This window comes from Mustela putorius, unplaced genomic scaffold (genome assembly GCF_011764305.1).
Source record: "Mustela putorius furo isolate JIRA1106 unplaced genomic scaffold, ASM1176430v1.1 tig00000580_pilon_pilon_pilon, whole genome shotgun sequence".
Taxonomy (NCBI): domain Eukaryota; kingdom Metazoa; phylum Chordata; class Mammalia; order Carnivora; family Mustelidae; genus Mustela; species Mustela putorius.
In genome coordinates, this window is record NW_025421423.1 from 16,705,165 (window position 1) to 16,724,679 (window position 19,515).

At 54.8% G+C, this 19,515-nt stretch overlaps 1 protein-coding gene across 20 annotated transcripts in view; it reads left to right on the forward strand.

Annotated features, from left to right (window-relative positions):
* Window positions 1-19,515, forward strand: part of ZNF618 (zinc finger protein 618) — a 208,092-nt gene that overhangs the window by 139,448 nt on the left and 49,129 nt on the right. For 17 of the 20 annotated variants that reach the window (XM_013053888.2, XM_045081760.1, XM_045081770.1 and 14 more), the window contains exons 3-6: window positions 2,376-2,635; window positions 11,762-11,857; window positions 15,125-15,202; window positions 15,789-15,827. In XM_013053888.2, the coding sequence (XP_012909342.1) occupies window positions 2,467-2,635; window positions 11,762-11,857; window positions 15,125-15,202; window positions 15,789-15,827 (382 nt within the window). In that variant the 5' untranslated portion in view covers window positions 2,376-2,466. The remainder of the gene's footprint in view (window positions 1-2,375; window positions 2,636-11,761; window positions 11,858-15,124; window positions 15,203-15,788; window positions 15,828-19,515) is intronic. The other 3 variants (XM_045081758.1, XM_045081761.1, XM_045081762.1) reach the window with 1 other exon arrangement.

Below are 19,515 nucleotides of genomic sequence, written 5' to 3' on the forward strand. Positions count from 1 at the left end.
GGCTTCCCTCTGCAGGTTTCTCCCCTAACCGCAGTGCACCGAGGCTAAGAACCAAGATGCCTGCATCCCATTTTGGTCCCACGTCTTCCTACTTGTGTGACTTGGACCATGTTATTTCTCCTCTTCAGTGCCTCCGTTTCTTTTTCTGTAAAACAGATCATCCTAAGGCTTCCTCCGCAGTTGTTCCCAAGCTGAAAAGAAGTCTGTATGTTAGCATAGTCCCAGCCCATAGGAAGAACTTCAGAATTTATTAAATCAGTAAAAGAAGTGATCCCAGAGGCGATCGAACCATCCCGATTCAGGTTTCCCGCTGCGGAGAAGGGCAAACGGTCGGACGGCATCCGGTGGCCCTAGTGTGGCTGACACGTCAGGAGGAAGCATCGTTGGGCCCACTGAGTGCTCAAGATGCCGTAACACTTTGTCATTATTAATAATAGCGATGATGGCCGTGTCTCGTTAGCTGTTACAGGCCAGCTGCTGTAGTGCGTGTTCGGTTCGTTGGCTGACATCTCACTGACAGTCCCATTAGCTCCGTTTTGCAGATGGAAAAACTCGGGCTCTAAGGTTAGGCCAGCCGGCTTAGGTGACCCCAGCAAGGAGGTGGCTGATGGGACAGCCCTGGCTTCTGGCTGGCTCCCCCCAGGTTGTGCTTCACGCCAGCTGTCCCATCTGAGTCGTGTGTATTTGCTCGGGCTGCCATCACGGAAGACCGCAGACAGAGTGGCTTGGACAAATGTATCGTCATGTGGTCCTGGAGGGTGGGAGTGTGAGATCAGGGCACCCGCAGTGTGGGTTTTTGGTGAGGCCACCTTCTCTCCGTGCCCTCCCATGGCGGGGGGGGGGGTACCCAGAGCTCTCTCTTCCCTTTTTTCTAAGGCCACAGGTCCATCAGATTATGGTTCTACTTTTTATGACCTTATTTAACCTTAATTATCTCTTAAAGACCCTGTCTCCAGTTAGAGTCATGGTGGGGCTTAAGAATTCACCATAGGAACCGGAGGTGGGGGGAATACAATTCAGGCCATAACTAACACCTCCCCAGTGCCTTCTCCTGGCTCCCTCCTCGTTAGCTGGGACCCTCCTCCTCTCTTTCTTCCATTCCCCAACCCAAGAGCAAGTTCAGAGCTGGGAGGGACCAAGATTATGAGCAGACTCATGCACTTGGTGACGGATGGAGCCGCTGAGGCCTAGAGCAGAGCACTTGGTGACGGATGGAGCTGCTGAGGCCTAGAGCAGAGCAAGGTCTTGTCCAGAGTCCCACAGCAAGCCCACTGCAGACCCAGGGTCTGAACCTGCGTCCCTCCCTCCCAGCCTGGCACCTCTAGTCGGTGTGCTAGTGGGTCTTGCCTGAGCGTGGCTCGAGCCTAGGCCTTAAGGTGCAGTCCATGGAGAGGGCTAGATGTGCAGGGCGGCACCCCCAGCCTGGACCGTGATGTGGTCTCCCCTTTCTCACGCACCTTGGCTCCTATACCTCAGAGATGGCAGTGGTGATGATGAACCCCCTGCCAAAAGGCCAAGGGGGCCCTTAGGATAGCAGCCCACCGAACCGTCTGCTCGAGAGATGGCAGGGACCCGGCTCCCTGTCACGGCCTTTCTCCCAGTGTCGTGTGTGGGGCTGGACACGTGCCAGCTCTGTTCCGGGCCGCGGTGGGTCCCTCATGAAGGAGGCTCAGTAGTAACCAGGGTCCTGTCCCCCTCTGCACCGAGCTCATGACCTGAAGGATGTCTTCCCATATTTGAAGATCTACCTAGAGGCCAGAGTGTTGGTTCGAGTGGGGCTTTTGGCTTGTAGTGGCCTGTCTGTCTGCCGGGAACGGGGGAGCGTGGATGAACTCTCTAGCCCTTCTGCCAAGGAGGGGAAGGAACGGCACGGGGCACCTTGCACACATCACTTCAACCCTTGATGCTCAGAGTGTTGACTGAAGGTGAGCAGCCCCGGCCTCGGCTGTGTGCTTGTTAGAGAAGCAGACTCTCAAGCAAAACCCCAGACCTGCTGAACCAGAATCGGCATTTTGCCCATATTCTCAGCTGATGTGTATGCGCACTGATAAGAACTGATCCCAGCCATCCAGAGCGGCCATTGTAGGCCTTTCATAACTCCAGTTAAAAGAGTTAAGCTCTCTTGAGGAGAGCCCAGCTTCCGTTATCTGTAAAATGGGTGGAATTGGAGCCATACTAGTCCAGTGGTTTTCAAACTGTGTTCCTCCGAGCACAGTGGGTTCCCAGGAAGACCGCCGAGGGGCTGCTGTGGGGCTCGTGTGCTTCAGGGTGAGATTCGTAGCTAAACATTTTGCAAGCCCCTGGGCCAGTGGGCTCCCAGGTGGGTCTGGGGGCTGGCTCCGGGTCCACACTGAGCGGACTCTCTTCTCGCCCAGGGAGCGCTTGAAGCGCAGCCAGAAGAGCACCAAGGTGGAGGGGCCAGAGCCCGCGCCGGCTGAGGCCTCGCTGAGTGCCGAGCAGGGGACGATGACGGAGGTGAAGGTGAAGACCGAGCTACCTGATGACTACATCCAGGAGGTGATCTGGCAGGGGGAGGCCAAGGAGGAGAAGAAGGCGGTCGGCAAGGATGGGACAGGTGATGTGCCCGCCGAGATCTGCGTGGTGATCGGTGGTGTCCGCAACCAGCAGACGCTTGGTGAGTGCCTGCCTGAGAGGGTCGGGGCTGGGACCAGGGTGGTCGGAGTCTGAAGAGCAGAGGCCTGCCTCTCCCTGGCTGAGAGAGCCTTTGGTGGCTCCCCGCTGCCTTCAGGGAAGGACCTAGTCTCCTTAGACTTGCCCTTGGCTTGTACAGCCCGGGTCTGGACCGCTTTTCTTTCTACCTGACGTGTCAGAGCCCAGCCTGTGTTTTAAGACTTTGTTCAGGTCAGATGCCTGGACTTTGTATAGGTGTGGGGAACCCCTCATGTTGGGGGCACCCATGCTCCCCACGTGGGTCTGGCACAGACACATCGCTCGTTGTCCTAAACGCCCGCCTGCGTTTCTTCTTCCTTGGCTTTACCGCGGGCTCCTGAAGGCGGCACTGCTGTCCTGCTTGGAGCGGGTACCCCGGGCCGGATCACATTGGTGACAGACCAGCACCTTCCCCTGCCCCTTCTGGACTGGGTCAGGCTCAGAGGAGCTCTGTGGAAACGAGCTTTGTAGCAGTCCTTGCTCCCCCACTAGGGGAGTCCCCTCAGAGGCTGCCTGCACCCCTACCAGGGTCACAGACTCAGATGCCCGTGAGGCCCAGCGCATACATGGAGCGGCTCTGTCCTCCGTGGCCGCGCTAACGAGGTGGGAGACAGGCTCTGTGTGGCCGGATCTCCGTGGACATGCCACAGGCCTGAAATGCGACATCTGATGTGAATTCTTTTGGCTTTAGGTGTTCGCGACTAATTTGACTTTTGAAATCTGCCTAACAGAACCTATCTGGGGGTCCGGGTCCTTCCGTGGCACAGGTTGGCAACCCCTGGTGTGTAAAATAAAGTCTGCGGGCCTTAGCCTGGCGCCAAGGCCTTGCCGGGTCTGTTCCCATCCGCACGGTCCTCCCCGTCTTCGACACGCCGCCCCCTCCCCCTCCCTCACTTGCTCCAGACTCCTGGGCTCATGTCCCACGTGTGGCATGCAGGACCTCGTGTAGAGGTTCCCCTCTGTCTCTGTCCCCAAGTTCACACTCGAGTCCTCTTGCCTCTTCTTCCCAACTGCCAGGACTCAGCCTCGTCCTCCGTTTCCTGGCTGTTCTCTGTCCGCCCACCTGGGCCATGTGGCATCCTGCAGACAGCCATGCCTTCGTGTCTCTCTGCCCTCACTTGACCTCCACTCTGGCTGCCGGGGGCCTTGGGAAAAACAAGTCATTGACCATGTCACTCTCTGCTTATAAACTTGGGATTCCCGACTGTGTGTAGGGTCAAGGCCGTAGTATCAAGATTGCCTATAGCCTGATGCCTATTTCTTATTTATGACCTTTTCAGACCTTGCCTTCCAGCACACACACTGCCTTTCCACGGCATCTCTTGCCCTTCGCTGGTACTCAGTCCTCTCCCTGCAGTTCCTTTGCCCATGTGCGCATGCCCAGATCCAGCCCGTCTTTCAAGACCAGCTCCAGTGCCACTTCCTCCCAGAAGCCTTCTTGACTTTCTTCTAGTCAGCGTGTTCTGTTTCTACCTTGCCCCTCACTTGGGTACTCCCCATGATCTGTTTGAGATTAGAGGGACCTTGTCTGTGCCTACCTCTGCCACAAGACTAGGAGCCCATGGAGGTTGGTGCATCGGGACTTGTCTGATCTGTGTCTCGGGGTTTGCTGCTTCCACCCCACAATGTCCAGCAAGGTACCAGCTTCTAGGGGGCAGTACTGACATCAGTGTCATAACTCTCAGGATGGGGCTAGGTTATGCCCCAGTCACAACAGATGCTGAAAGTAACGAGATCTTGGTAGCTCAGAACCACAAAGGTTTCTTCCTTGGTCACACTGCGTGTACGTTGTAGGTCATCTGGGGCTCTGCTCTGGACCCAGGCTGAAAGCAGCCATTGTGTGAAATGCTGTTGGCCAAGGGACAGAAAGCAAGCAAGCTCTGGAGGGATTCATACTGGCTATTACCTGCTGCAGCCCAGAGGGTTTTTACCCTTTTTTTTTTTGAGTCAAGTCCCCTCCCTGTCACTGGCTACATAAGTCACATGGCCCTACCCAACCGCAGGTGGCCAGGAGATGTCGTCCTCCCACGTGACGGAACTGGGATGACCCAGCAGTACGTGGTGAAGAGCTTGAGTAACAGCCCGGTGCTAATAAGCCCAGGGGAAGAAGGGCCTTTTCAGGAGCCTGTGTCTGGCCTTCCTCCATCAGTATGCGTTCCCTGGGTCTAAGGACAGTGTTAGCCACTAGGGATCTGCCACTGACTCAAGACAGGACGTGCCCTTGCTCACTTGGTTGTGTTTTAAGACTCACTGGACTCAGGAGCTATTTCTGCCTCCTCCCCAGGAGATGCTCAGTGAAGAGCAGGTGAATCTGAATTTTGGGACGGAGCCAGCAGTCGGGGTTCGGTGGGGAAGGCCTAGGGCAGCCATGCTAGCGAATGTTCAGAGGGAGTCTTCCCTGCGCCAGCTGCCGGCCACAGATGGTGGTTTCCAGCTCGGTGGCCGCTCAGTGGCAGGGTTCTTGGCTTTGCGGTGCCCTAGTGTCCTCTTCTGTTCAGTGAGGCTCCCCGTCCTGCCCACTCACGGGTGTGCAGATCAAAAGAGGCAATGGAAGAGAACAGCCTTGTGCAAGGGAGATGAGCTCAGAGCTCGGTCTCTGAGTGCATCCAGGCTCTCTGATGTAACAGCTGTGGGACGTCAGGCAGGCTGCTTGACCTCCCTGTGCCTCAGTTCTCAGAACTGCCAGTTCGTGGGGTTGTGCGAAGATTCAGTGAGGTGAGGTCTGTAAAGCCCTCAGCATTGTACTTGGTAAAGACTAGCTTTTATCAGTAGAATTAGTATTGCTCTTCCAGGGAAGAGAGGGCCTCTTTCAAGTACCTCTTCAAGGGGGAAGAGTAGTAATAGTTCCTGCATTTTTCTGAAGCCTAAGAAATAAATACGCCAAGGTGGTGTAGAGAAAGAATAAATGGGCTGGGGAAGCAGTTGGCTCTGGGTGAGGTGTCAGAGGACGTGGGTTCTAATTGAGCCTCCATGGTCTCATCTGAACAGGACAACCTGTGCCGTCCCCGGAGCCCCTGCTAGTGCTGCCTCCCTAGAATCCAGGGACTTTGGGTATGTGGTGACATTGCTAAGTAACCTGCTTTTGGTAGATCCTTATTGAAAAAGGACTACTGCCACAGTGGCAAGGGGGAGTGGAGCCACCGTTTTGGAACCCCGAAGGCAGGCAGGGCCTGGACCTTCCCTGTTGGTTATCAAGGCTCATCTTGCATCTGTTGGGGCAGACCTTCCTCCTTGGGGGTGTAGTTTCTGTCAAGGGTCAGGTTCAGAGAAATCTGGCTTGGCCTCAGTACTAGAAAAGAAAAGCATTAAAATAAAAATCGATGTAAGAATTGAACCTTTCAAATTCAGCTGTTCTCAAGATGGCAAGTAGGTTTCATCTTGTGGGCCAAGTCTGAGTAATTGCTGCTGTTTATTAGGAGTTCTGTGTTAAAGGTTCTAAAGGGGCGGCATGATTAAGCATGATCGATTATTAATGTCTGCCACAGATGTGGGAATAGGTATTGGGGCTCTGTCTGCTACGGGTTTGACACCTCTTATCCCCTCATTTTATAAAGGGGCAAACAGAGGCCAACAGAAAGGAAAAGAGTGGTTCGGAGTGGTCCACAGAGCGAATCAGTGGCATTTTCTTCCACTTTGTGAAGGGACTATCCACCTCACAGCGACCCTGTCCCACCTGGAAGGAAAACAAGGAGGGAAAGCACTTCTGGGGATCTGGCCAGGGGCCGAATACTGATTAGAGCCATCTCTTTAAATGCACCTGTGCCACAGAGGCTGGGTGGCGTGGAGTTAAGGAACATGTTCCCCAGCCGCTTGGTGGGGAAGCATGAAGTTCTGTGCACCCAAGGGCCTCCAGAGTGCCCCGCTCCCCCAACCACACTCAGGGCTCAGAGCCGGCCTCAGTTACTGACTAGAACAGTGTCCCTCGTGGTCACTCAGTGCTGTGCTATGCGGGAACCTTGCCCCATCCGCAGGTCCTCGCTGGCCCTGTCGCGGCCATCAGACAGTTTCCAGTGGCACAGACCTCACCCAGCGCACTTCCCGTGGGGGAGCCGGGACTTGGACCTGAGGGCGATGGCATCTGGCAGCTTCTCAGGCTGGGAGAGGCAAGGGGCATCAGTGCCCAGGAGGCTGGCTGCCAGGCTTGCAGTGGGGACGGCTGTTTCCCGGCTGCCAGAAGTTCCTGTGCTGAGAAAGCGATCTCTCGCTCTTAGAAAGAACGTCACTACCATTGGAGCCAGTGTGGGGGAAACCAGGGGTTTTGAGCCAGAAGTGCTGAGATGATCTTGAACTCGATGACTCTGTTGGATAAAACCAGAAGTGAAAGGAAGTGAGGTCACCGATGGCCTGTGTACACCTGATGGGCTGGCTACATGCGCATCTCGGCACAGCAGCCCCGAGGGAGGTTGGATCCACACTTAAGGTTTTGAGAACCCCACGAGGAGTGTTGAACACAGGGTGCTCCCGTTGCTGCCACCTCCGCCCACACTCAGCAGCCGGTGTCGCTGACGGGTCACCAGGGACAGCAGCAGAGTGCCTCTGCGTCCTCCTCAACACAGTCCACCGGACGGCACTGCCAGGCAGCTGGGGTTGAAAATTAGCAAGTGGAAACCTACTTGCTGTTCTTGTCCTAGATGGTGAAGACCGGGCAAGCTGGGTTTAGAGGAGCCAGGACGTTCAGTCCATGCAGCGTTTCCTGGTTCTGAGAGAGAAGGATGCTCGCGTCCCATCTTAGTGGTCAGAAGGTACTACCCAGCAGTGGGTGCTCGTCTCTGTATGGTGAGACATTGGTCCTTAATTCTGGGGAGCGTACATGTCAGGGGAGCCCAGGGAGAACGGCAGGTGCCTAGAGACCAGTGGTGCAGGAGCCCCTAGAGGGAGCAATCCAGCCAGTGGGGCCCTTCCTCAGATATGGGGTGTGGGCCAACCAGCTTATTTCCAGCCCCATGGAAGAGCTAAGGGCTCTTTGTCCTGGGGAGAAACAGAGTGGGGGTGGGGGCCGGTGCTAGGGGTCCAGTGGAGGGGGTGGATAGAGGTAGTCATGACTGGAAGCATTTGAGTAGGAGGGGAAGGAGTGGATGTGCTTCGCCTGGCCCCAACCGGTAAAGGGGCATCACCAGTTAATTCAGCTCAGTAACAGGAACCTGTGTGACTGTGGGAACTTTCTGGAACCAGATACAGGCCTGGGAGGGCATGAGTTCTGTCCCGGAAATCACTGGATGGGGTTCAGGAGGCAGAGTCAAGGAGCAGATGGAGGACTGCACGGGTGTTTTTAAGCAGTGAGCTTTGAGCACGGTGGGTAGAGGGGTTTCCATGCCCGCAGGACTGCCCGGGGGAGGCGGCACAGGGAAAGGGGGTAGTGGCTCTGTTGCAGCTCTGGAAGGAGCAGTAGGAGGGCAGGCAGCCATTCAGACCTGGCCACGTGGATTTGGGTCTGTGACAAATGCGGGCAACGGAGGTGCCAGGTCCTGCCCCATATCAGGCCAGCTGATAGTTTCCTGTTTCAGTGGGTGGTTGGCAGGCCTCACCCCGGAGCCTGCCAGAACCAGCCCTCAGCCCTTTGCTGCAGCCGTGTGGGAAGGAGGGGTTCTGGCCACCCTCCCAGGCACGTCTTAGCTCTGCTGCGGGTGGTTCAGGGTGGGAAGGGGTCCTGGGTGGAGGGTCCCCACGGGAAAGGGTCCCTGGGCTGTAAATCCAAGAGTCCCAGCATCTGCCCCATGGCAGAGTCTCAGATGGGACCCTTAACCTCTCTGAACCGTGCTGTCTTCATAGATTGGTGGGTGTAAGAACGTCTGCCTGTCTTTCCAGGAGGCATGTTGGGGGCACAGGGAGGTAACAGGTATGAAAGTTTTTTACACGGAGAGACAGAAAATGCAAAACAGCTCCCAGCAGTGTTTGCAGGAGCCTCAGGACGTTGGCACATCTGGACAGCCAAGAACCTGACGGGCTGGTGGCTTTCAACTTTTTATGCTCATCCCGTCCTAAAAGAATTCTGAGAAATTTTATATGCTTTCATATTTTCGAGTTGACATTCACATTTTTATCCAAAGTTTAAATAATCGCAAAGGATCTAATTTTTGGAGTATTGTGTAAAAAAAAAAAAGTGTCATTTTTGGAAATGCAACTGTGAAACCACTGTTTTAAACGTATCGGAGAGAATCCAGAGCCACTGCTGTTTAATATCTGCCATCATCCATTTTAAAAACATGCGAACCGGCTCATCTTTAACAGTCAGAAATTTTACATCTTTCCTTTTCTCTCCTTGAACTCATATTTCCAGTCCACTTCCCTCACAGGATTTTATCCTAATGTAATATATTTTTTATGCCTGAGAGTCTTTTATTGATCACTGTTTTACACTCCTCTCCCACAACAAGATGTACATAAATTGAAATAGAAATTTCTAAAAAATTTGTCAGGATCATAAAACTCTATTTTTTTGAAACATTTTTTCCCCCCAGCTCGAGTTAGTATTAGTATTAGTCCATTTGTTAAAAACAAATTTGGAATAAACAGTAAACATAAAAAAAAATTATTGGAAATGCATCTCTTAATGAAATGCATGGGGCTTTATTTCTTTTTCAATTGCCTCCTGTTTCTATGAATTAATATTTTCTCATTATTGAATGAGGCAAGATTCAGCATTAATTTAACTCCTGGTTTTTGTTGTTGTTGTTTGTTTGTTTGTTTCTGTATATGTAAGTACTTAGAAAGCTTAATCACATAGGTAAAGAACCAGGGATGGATGGAGTTTTGAGCGTCACTCAATGTTTGGAACTCTTCCCAAGTTGTGTGCTGAAAATCGCATGGGGTATGTCATCACACGCTGTTTTTAAGGGTCTCTGTGCTGGTAATTCCATTAGATTCATCTTCCGTTTCGTTGAGAGTAAAGAATTGGAAATCACCCGATTCCCAGAAGGCCTTGTGCCCTGCCATTAGCTTTGGCCCCCATTCTAGGTTCCCTCCTAGACCCCTTTGCTTGGAGCCGTGAGATGGGCAGCCCCCATGGTGGGCACCGTGGTGGGATGGGGGAGTGAGGAATCGTCTTGCTTGTAGTGTATCAGGGTGGCAGTGAGGAGACACGTGGGAAGGAGAGCCCGCTGAGAGGGGCCTCCCCGCCCCCTGCTGCATCCCTAGCACATTGATTTTAGGGAAGAATATATTTGAAAGTTGATGATTAAGGTATTGATTCTCTTAAAACTACCTGTGCTCACATATCCCCAGGTGATTTGTACTCTACTTGAAAGACCCTGGTCCCAAGGATACTTGGGCTGAGTCCAAGCCCAGAGAGCCTTGGGAAACCCACTTGTCCATGGTTTACCTCTCTGGCTCCCTTGTCCGCCAGCAGGCCCTGGGCCTCGTTCCTGCGGGGTCCTGGAACCAAGAGAGGTTTCGGGACTCCTTGACACCCCTACCTTCTTGCGTTTTTCCTCTCATTCACCTGCTCCAGATTTCTGCCTCGTTGCATTTTGTGTATCTAGAAAGGTATGTGAGCTGGCCTGGAGCTAGCTGGGTGCACATGATAGGGCTGCGGCTTGCTGCCCTCATTCCTGGCCCTCAGGGGCAGCTTTCTCTGCATTAGCTTCCTGACTTCTTCCCTCCTTGGCCTCAGGAACTAGAGTCCCCCTCCTTGTCCCAACTGACCTCACTTGGTCGGTCCGCACTCTTAGGGAGGGAGCTAAGCCAGGTTGTCTGCCAAGTGCTTCCGGAAAATGCCAGACAGGTTCTGTTACTCAGTGCCTGTGGGTTCTTGCGTCACTAGTGACGGGGTTGGGGAGAAGAGGCTGGGCTGCCATGTGCTGGCATGCTCTGTCTGCTGCCCCAGGCAGCCGTGAGAGTGGATGGGGGACTCTGGGAGTCCTGCAGTAGGACTGGACGCGGTGGGGCAAGCAGGGGCCGAAGGGGGGGGTCATCTGCCCTGCTGTGCTAGGGGGAGCCCTGGGACTGAGGGGGAAGCCCCAGCTCTCTTGGCATCCAGTGATGACTTGGTGTGGGGGCAGCAGAGTAGCTCGGAAGGCCGGCCAGCCATGAGCTGAGTAGCCCCCACCCTGGACCGCCTGGCCCCTAGAACATTCATGCTCATCAGTGAACTGGGTATGGAGTTGTCCCAAGCAGTCCAGGACTTCTGGGAGGATAGAGGATGGGAACGAGACCTGGGTGCCCCCAGTGCATGGCACATTTTAAAAAGCACTGTCTCTTCTCGGGTCTTTCCCAGAGGGGTGGCGATCACACACACACACATACGCGCACACATGTGCACACAGGCGCTGGATCACCGCTGACCTGAGCCACTCTTACTTACCTCATCTGAGAAATGGGGATGATAATCATTCTGTCTGCTAGGTGCACAAGGGTGAGCTGAGCTGGCCACGGGGCTGCACCCCTGGCTAGCTTCTGCTTGTGTGTCTGGCTCAGAGGCCAGCTCTGCTGAGACGCAGGGGAGACTCAAATGAAGTGCATTAAGCACCTATCACTTAGACTGTGGTGGTGACAAAGGACAAGGGTTGCTGGGGAGCCCAGCAGAGTGAGGAAGTGTGCCTGGCAGGGAGTCAGTTGTGGGGCCTGGGGCTGTCCAAGCTGAGCATCCCCAGGAAGGCTCGCTAGCGCCCCCCTGCACCACACTGAGGTACTCAGTGACTGTGGGTGGCGAGGGTGGGGGTGGGGGGACGACAATGGGGCCACAGCACAGGCAGGGCATAGCCTCCCTATAGGGTCATTTTGCTGGAAGGCTTTGGGGGAGTAATGTCATAGCCATACAGTGGATAATTTTTGTTTTATTTATGTCACGAGCTAGAATACAGAGAAAACATCAAACTTCAGGGGGATTTGGGCCTGTGGCTGCTGCTTTCTGCCATAGCCCAGCCTTCCAGGGCAGGTGTGCTGCCCCTTGGGCAGAACAAGTTCTCCAGTAAAAAAGGAGACCGTATGATTTTGGTCGCCCTCCTGTGTGTGGATGGAGAAACCAAGGCCCCCCGCCCCAGCAGCTCAGGTGACTGGCTTTCCTGAGATGTGGGGCACCCCCTCACCTGGCTCCTTCCGCACCTCCCAGCACCCCCAACTTCAAGGGCTCTTTCTGATTTCTTACGTAATTCAGATGGAAAAGCGCCCGAAAGCAGCCCCCACGGTGGATCGGTGCGAAGCCGCTATTCAGGGACCTGGATTTTTGACCAAGCGTTGAGATACACATCTGGTACGTGAGGGCCGAGGGACAGGAGGACCTGATCGGGGCCAGTGTGAGGGTGGGGCGTGGCCAGACAGGGCTGTGTGGGGCCACACTCATCTGCCCTGTTGCTGCCAGAGGGCAGCACATCTGAGCCTGCCAGGGGCTTGGAGGACTTGGCCATTGGAGGGATGCTGGCTTGTGGAAATCGGCAAGTCTAGAACACCAGGACCATTCTGGCAGTGCCTGCTGTGGGCAGCAACTTTGAAACAAGCCAAGGCTATATAAAGGAGTCCTGTGGCCAAGTGTTTTGGAAGGGCTGGGGTTAAACAGGGTTCCTGTAGGACATCTTCCCAAGTTCCCTCTGTGCCCCATCTTCCCAAGACCACCGTGCCTCCCACCAGCTTAGCTTCATTATGGGTCTCTTTTTCCTGGACTGTGTTCTGGAAGTTGGGCTCTGAAGAACTCTGGAACATGCGGATAATGACAGCGGCTGTGCTGTGCTGAGTGCCTGCTTTGTACTCTGTACTGTGCTCAGTATTACTGCTCACAAGCGCCCCCTTGAGGTGGGTACCATTTTCCTGTGCTTAGAGAGGAAGCCTGGGACCCATGGCTGCTTAGGTGGTGAGCCTGGATTTGAAGCGGGTGTGCTGTCACCACCGCAGTGGGCTGCCGCTCTGGTGCGCTCTCCCCTGGCCGTGGCCCCTAGCCCCCAGCCACCTGAGCATCCAGCCCCTCTGCAGACAGAGCACCTGAAGCCTGGGTCTTAGAGTGAGTGAGAGACAGGCAGGACCTTGGGAGGCGATTCTAAGACTCTGTGCATGGGGCAAGGGGCCCCCACTCTGCCCTGGGGAGCCAGGAGAGGGTACAAGACTGATGGCTACACCCCCCTGTTACTCTGTGTGGGTTGAGATCCAGGAGCAAGGCTTCAAGGATCCTCAGCTCACTCTGTGGGTTGAGGGGAAAATCCCGTGAAGCTGGGAGGAACCTGGCCTGGTTATCCACAGGATGAAGTAGATGGGCAAGTTGGGGGACCCACTGCAGCATGTACTTATTACACAGTTTGAGAGTCCTGAGGTCACTGACGATAGGGGTGAAACTGAGGCCCAGGTCTGTGGCCAGAGAGGGGACAGGACTGGGGCACAGAGACTTCATCTGGAAGAAGGTCAGATCTGAACCAAGTTTTACCTGTTGTGGCCTCAAGTCTTCTGGGGCGAGAGTCCACTTTCCCCGGATGCCTTCCCTTCCATCTGCCCTTTACTTCGGCCTCCTGCTTGTTCACCCCCATGACCTTGGCCCCTCGCTGTGGCCACATCAGGGTCCTGCACCGTGCCCACCAGGTTCAGTACTTCACTGTTGTAACCCTGTCACCCTGCCTGTCCTCTTGGCTAGTGGACTGTTTCTCTTTCCTGTCACAGAGGGCGCTGATCACGCATGGACTTGCTCGTGGTTGGGGCTTCGGTGCCAGGCGCGATGAAGGTGTTCCACAAATTCTCAGTTGGTTGAAGGAGAATTGGCAAAAACTGCTGAAGAGTGGGTAGAGGCACGGGAAGGGAGTCGGGGTCATTATGACTCGGTGACAGATGAGTAGAACGGCAGGACTCCGTGGATTTATTGAGCCCCATTGCGTGCCGATCAGTAGACTAAAGACAAATACCCAGTCTCATCTTTGCCCTCCCCGTATTTGTATTTTTTCCTCTGTGAGACAAGGGTAACACGTATAAAACCAGTGGGTAACAGGCCGCTAAGTTCCACGCTGGTGTTGGGATGACAGCGTCCCCTCTATGACCCACAGGGGTAAGGCAGCGAGGCCACCTGTGTGACAGCCGGCTCACAGGATATGTCTTGTTAGTCCTGATCGTGGTCGTGAGACGTAGGGGTCACCATCCTGGGTTACAGGAGAGGCCGCTGCGGCTCTGACCGGAAAAAGGGGTGTGCCTGCTGTCCGCTGGGGGCCGTGGCAGAGCTGAGTGAACCTTCTGACGCCAGGCTCGGTGCTCCTCAGACTTAATCTGGTACCTGGAATTTGCGCCTGGTATACAGGCCTCTGCTCCCAGGAGAGGCCAAAGGCAGTAAGAGCTGGTGATGCGGGCGCTCCCTGAACCCCTGGGCTCATGCATTATCCACTTTTCCCGTCAGGAACAGAGGCCCAGCCAGGGTCCGTCTTATTCTAGAATCAGTGGTTCCTGAACCTGGTTGCTGGTCTGCTCAGAATCCACGGAGGCACCTTTTTGTAAAAGGCAGATTCCTAGGCCCCTAGCCCCAGCCATTTTAGGGCACTGACCCTGGCATGGGGCCAGGGCCTCTGTGTGGTACAAGCTTCCTGACCATTCTATTAGGAAGGATGCGGCCCAGCCTCCGGCGGCAGCGGGCGTCTTTGAGGGATGAGCTGGGCCTCCTCTCCTAGGGCCCCTGCTGGGCTGGGTCCGATGGGCTCTGCCTGACCCCCTTCTGTGGGCCTTCCGTGTGTGCTCTGTATGGGTAGGCTCTGCCTTGACCTATCTGAAATGCCTATTGGGAACTCAGCCATTTCAGTCCCAGCTCCTGGGAGAAGGGGCCAGCAGAGGACCAGAGTCAAGTAGTTACACCCTGTTCGTCTCTGTATGTCTGAGAGAACAAGAAAGCTTCTCAGTAGATTGCGGTGGGGGGGAAGGGTTCTCTCCCCGTAGGGCACATCTCTAATAGGGCTGGGCACGTCCTGAGAGGAGTATAGGGCCACTCTGTAAGGTAGGTGCTTATAGCCCCATTGGACAGATGAGCAGACTGAGGTTTAATGTGTCTAAGGGAATTACCTAGGGCATGATGCTGGTAAGTGGCAAAACAGGGACAGGGATCAGATCGTCTGGTTCAAAGACTGTCCTCTTAATCTCTGTACCATCCCGGCAAGGAGGAGAGGTAAAAGTTACTCAAGTGTGTGTTGATTTCTTTCCTTGGAGGCAATTTATTCCTTATTTTGAAAGAGCACTTTAAGGTTCATTTCCTTCTTCCTCCCAAGGAATAAGTTTAAGAAAGAGTTGTCTTCTCCATTTCACAGATTTGGAAACTAAGGCCCGGAGATGGGAAGCGACTTAGAGAGTTGGGGCAGAAACTTGGAACTAGACCCCGGGCTCCTGACTTCTGGCCTGGGGCTGTGTCTGCTGGTCCTTGCTGTGTGTTTGCTTGTCGGGGCTAATACAGCCCACGGGACGTGGTGCCCCACTGGTCGTGGAGTTCGTGATCCTTGGGGGCATTCCTGGGACCTCATAGTTGCACATATTGGGCACTTACTGACCTGTCCCTCCCTTTCTTGTTTTCCAGGATCCTATGAGTGTGGAATTTGTGGCAAGAAGTATAAGTATTACAACTGTTTCCAGACCCACGTCCGGGCACACCGAGGTGAGGGGTGTCCCGGGAGCAGAGAAGGGGGCCACACCTCCCCATTCCCTTCCTGGCCTGATGATGACTGCAGCCCCCCCCCCCCCCCCCCCCCCCCGAGCTCCAGTTCTCTCCCGCTGTGTGCCGTAGGATGGAGACCCAGGTGGAGAGAAGAGGCCTCCTTATGTGGGAGAGCACACAGGGCCGGTGGGGGGTTGGGAGGACATGCCACCAGCCTTCTGCTCCACGTGGGTCTTCTTTCTCCCAGGATGCATCAGGGCTGCCTGGAGGAGGTGGCCTCTGCAGGGAAGGTGCTCCCATGTCCTCTCGTGTGCTCTTCTCGGCTTCCCCGGGTGTGGGGTTGGGGCACTGTCTCCATTCTGAACATGAGAGGCTGAGGGGACAGGACAGATGGTGCCAGGGAGGATAGCCAATGGGTCCGGGGCTGATGGCCGGTGCACAGGGAAAGGGCTGTGAACAGGCACAGAGTGTCGTGGGCACGCTGTGCTGGGGTCACTGTCTTCCCCCTAGTCCCTCATGCTCTTTGGCACCGGCCTCACGGGGGGTCCAGTCTGTTCACTTCCTTCTCATTTTCTCTCTCATGCAGACACTGAAGCCACCTCAGGGGAGGGAGCCTCCCAAGGCAGTGAGTATTTCCCCCTTGTTCTTTCCCCCTCAGGACTGTCCTAAGGGGCCTGTGGGAGACAACTTGGCTGTGGTTCAGGCTTTGGGGCCAGAGGGTCTTCACATTGGAGGATGGAACCTCAGAGCAGCCTTTCCCAAATGTGTTCGTGGCACGCGTCCTGCAGAAGCTACCAGGTGTTTTGTCAGTAATGGGTTCTCTGGCCCGAGTTCTTGAGTTCCCGAGCCTTGAGTTCTGCCAAGATGAACATACTTTGTCGTAGACTCCTCAGGGCCCCTCACGGGCAAACTCAGTGCTGGTGTTTGGGAAATGCTAGTTCGAGTCTTTATCTCATGGGCACCCATGGGCGCTCCTCTCTGGGTGCCCCCCCTCCCCAGTCTGGGCTGCACAAGGCCTTGCCGTCTGAGGACCGGGTTCTGCTTGCCCTCCCCCAGATCGAAACCCATGGGCCTCAGAAAAGCCAGATGGGCGTAAGCTGGAGTGGAACTTCTCCCCGCCCAATGAGCCTGAGCTCCACAACCCAGACTTTCCACTTGCAGGTGTATCCCCAACAGAGCTGTGTGCCACATGTCCACCAAAAGATGGGAAGTGGATATTTTCTTTTTAAGATTTTTATTAAAGAGCGTGCAAGCATTAGCAGTGGGAAGGGGCAGAGAGAAGCAGACTCTGCTGAGCATGGAGCAGGGAGCTGGGAGCCTGATGTGGGGCTCAATCCCAGGATCCCAGGATCATGACCTGAGTCAAAGGCAGGTGCTCAACCAGCTGAGCCACCCAGCTGCCCGGGAGCTCGCCTATTCTTAGCAGCACTGTTCGTAACAGCCCCAGACTGGAAACCACCCAAGTGCCCAGCGTTCGGTGAACGGACAAATCACTTGTGGTGTGCTCACGTGAAGCAGCAAAAAGGAAGGATGTACGGCTACTCCCAGCGACGTGGATTACACACAAACAGAACCGTTAGCCAAAGGAGCCCAGCACAAGAGCCCCTCCTCTAAGATCTCTGTACAGGAAGTACAAAATTGGGAAAGTGATTCATGCTAGCCTTGGGAAGGGGTTTCTGGGCACTGGTGACACAGGTGTTTCTGGTTTATGAAAATCAAAGGAGCTGAACAGCTTTCTGTCTCAGGGTCAGCAGACTTTTTTGTAGGGACCAGATAGTCAATATTTTAGACTTTGCAGGCCAGACATCTCTGTCCCCACCACTCAGCTCTGCCATGTACCCCTGAACATAGAGATGATACAGAAGCAAACTTTGCACCAAAACAGAGGGTGGGCAGGCCGTGGTTTGTCAACCCCTTTTCCTCTTGCTGCAGAAGGTCTTTAAAAATAATAAATACGCCCCCTCCCCATATCCCAAACAAAGCCGATTGAGGACGTGTGTGGGTCAATGAAAGGCCTTAATTGTACTAGGTCCAAAAAGCATTTCTTCTGAGGCCCTTTCCCAGCCACTCTCTCCTTGGATTCCCGTATCATGTGAGAGGCAGGTGGGGCCGAGGCTCAGCTTCTGTGTTCTAGACATTCGGAGGCTCCGGCCCGACACCTGCCTGAGGACCCTGGCCCGGGGGCCGTGTAGGCCTGCCCCTCTTACCTGAGCCCTGCCGCAGTCTGGCCCCTGGCTTCCTTCTCCTTCAGAAGCTTCCTTCTCACCCGGCTCCCGTGGTTTGCCTGTGGTCAGCCACACATTTAAAGATCTTCTCTATTTATCATTTCTTCCTTGGCTATTCTGGGCCCCTGGCCTCTCGGGCAGCCCCTCAATGATCCATTGTGTTCTATCTGGCTTCCTTGACTCCCAGAGGATGTAGAGGACTCTCGTTGGGGGTATTTTTAGTCTTTCCATCACTTTCGCCTTCCTGCCTAGGGAGTTTTCTCCCCATGGCCACTGTGCTTTATTTTGTTCTCAGTCGTGCATCCCCACCCTGACCCAAGCCAGCAGCGCCTGGTCAGAAGGCCTGGTGTCCTCGCACACTGGCCTCATGACAGGAGCCTGACCATGGAGTCCTGGAGCCAAAAGCATTGTGTCCAGAATACCAGATCCAGCCTACCCATTTCACAGATGAGGGCATTGAGTCCCAGAGAGAACTCCTGCAACTTGTTAGTGGTTCAGGTGGGCCTAGAAACCAGGCCTCCCTCCTTCTAGTCCAGAGTCTTTCATTTAGTTATTAGAAAAATTGTGTACTCTGAAAGGGAGGCCCATACCCACTCACCCATCTCTTAGCTGAGAAAATAAATGTTGACGCCACATCCGGTTCTCTTGCTGCTGTTACATTGATTCCCTTTCCAGAACAGTATTAGGTGCCATCTACCTACTATCTGTTGTTTGTGAGGCATTGTCCTGGCTCATTCTTTATTCCAACTCTGGGAGATGAAGGGACCGTCCTATCCATTTTGCAGATGACCGAGGTGCAGCAGTTAGGGAGCATGTCCAGCATTAGTCACACTGGTTTGGTGGCCAAGCCAGGCTGGAGTCTGGCAGCCTGACCCCAGAGCCCATCTCCTCGGACTGCTGCTCAGTGCCGTTCCTAGAGACGCTGAGCTCTCTTGGAGGCTCAGAAGTTGTGGTTTCATTGACAGAAAATCATTTTGCTTTTCTTCCTCTGGGGATAACTCTCTTGTCCTAATCTACTCCTGCCTTAGGTGGGCCCAGGAACGTGGTCCCCATGCACATTGAGAAGGAGGTGTGGGGTGGGATTCTGAGAACCCCTAACACTTCCCGCTGAGAAGGAGGAGCAGGGTGATGGCACTTCTTGGTGGCAGAAAGCTAGGGGTTCTCTTTTTCTCGGAGGTGGTGGGGGGCACTCTGTGAGCAGAGGTGAGACACGTGCTCCCAGCAGCTGTGGAGGGCAACCAGCACTGGCCAGTGGGGGAGAGGCATTTCAGGGGCAGGGTCCCGTCCGGAGCCAGACCCTGGACAGCCTTGACTTCTTCAGCTGTATTCCCTGGTATCCACCGCTGAGAGAGGATTCAGGTATAGATGGGACATCATGGGGCATGAGGTGGTGGTTATGGTCTAGGCCGGATTGAAGCTGGAGCCAGGCTTGAAGCCTAGAATGGGCAGCCTGGAAGAGGCCATGGAAGTCAGCTCATTACCACCCTCCCATCCCTCAGATAAGGGGGAGAAGAAGGGAAGCTGAATCTCGAGGTGGGGTCAGCACTTGCTGACAGTGTGGGTGAGGCAGAGCAGGACCAGGCCTCTCTTCCTCCAACCCCGCCTTCTCCCCCCGCCCCCCACTGCCCAGCTAGTTCACGGGTAGGCATGGGGGTGGCAGGACCCGGTCCCCAGGCCTTCAGGACTGTGTGTATTGACACTGCGTGCCTCTCTTGGACCAGTTAGTCTGTGTGGCCCTGGCACCTGACGGGACGTTGAGAGCCTGCAGGTATAGTGTGGAAGAGGGAGAGGGCAGAGGCAAGGAGAAGGCTGACGTCATTTGTGCCCCTAAGTTCAGCTAAGCAGGGACTAGAAACCTTCCTGTACAATTGCCTGGCACTGCAGCCTCGGGATGGAGGTAGTCCCATCAAATCCCGTGTTTGAGTGCTGGGGAGTAGAAGATGGGTAGGAAGGCTGGTGCCTCAGTCAGGAGCGCAAGGTGGCCTGTGCGGACCGAGAAAGGACACGTGCCCTGACTTCGCTATGGCATGGATTGAAGTGAATATTTGAATCTTGGTCATTCCTCACCCCACTCTGCAGCCTTGAGCA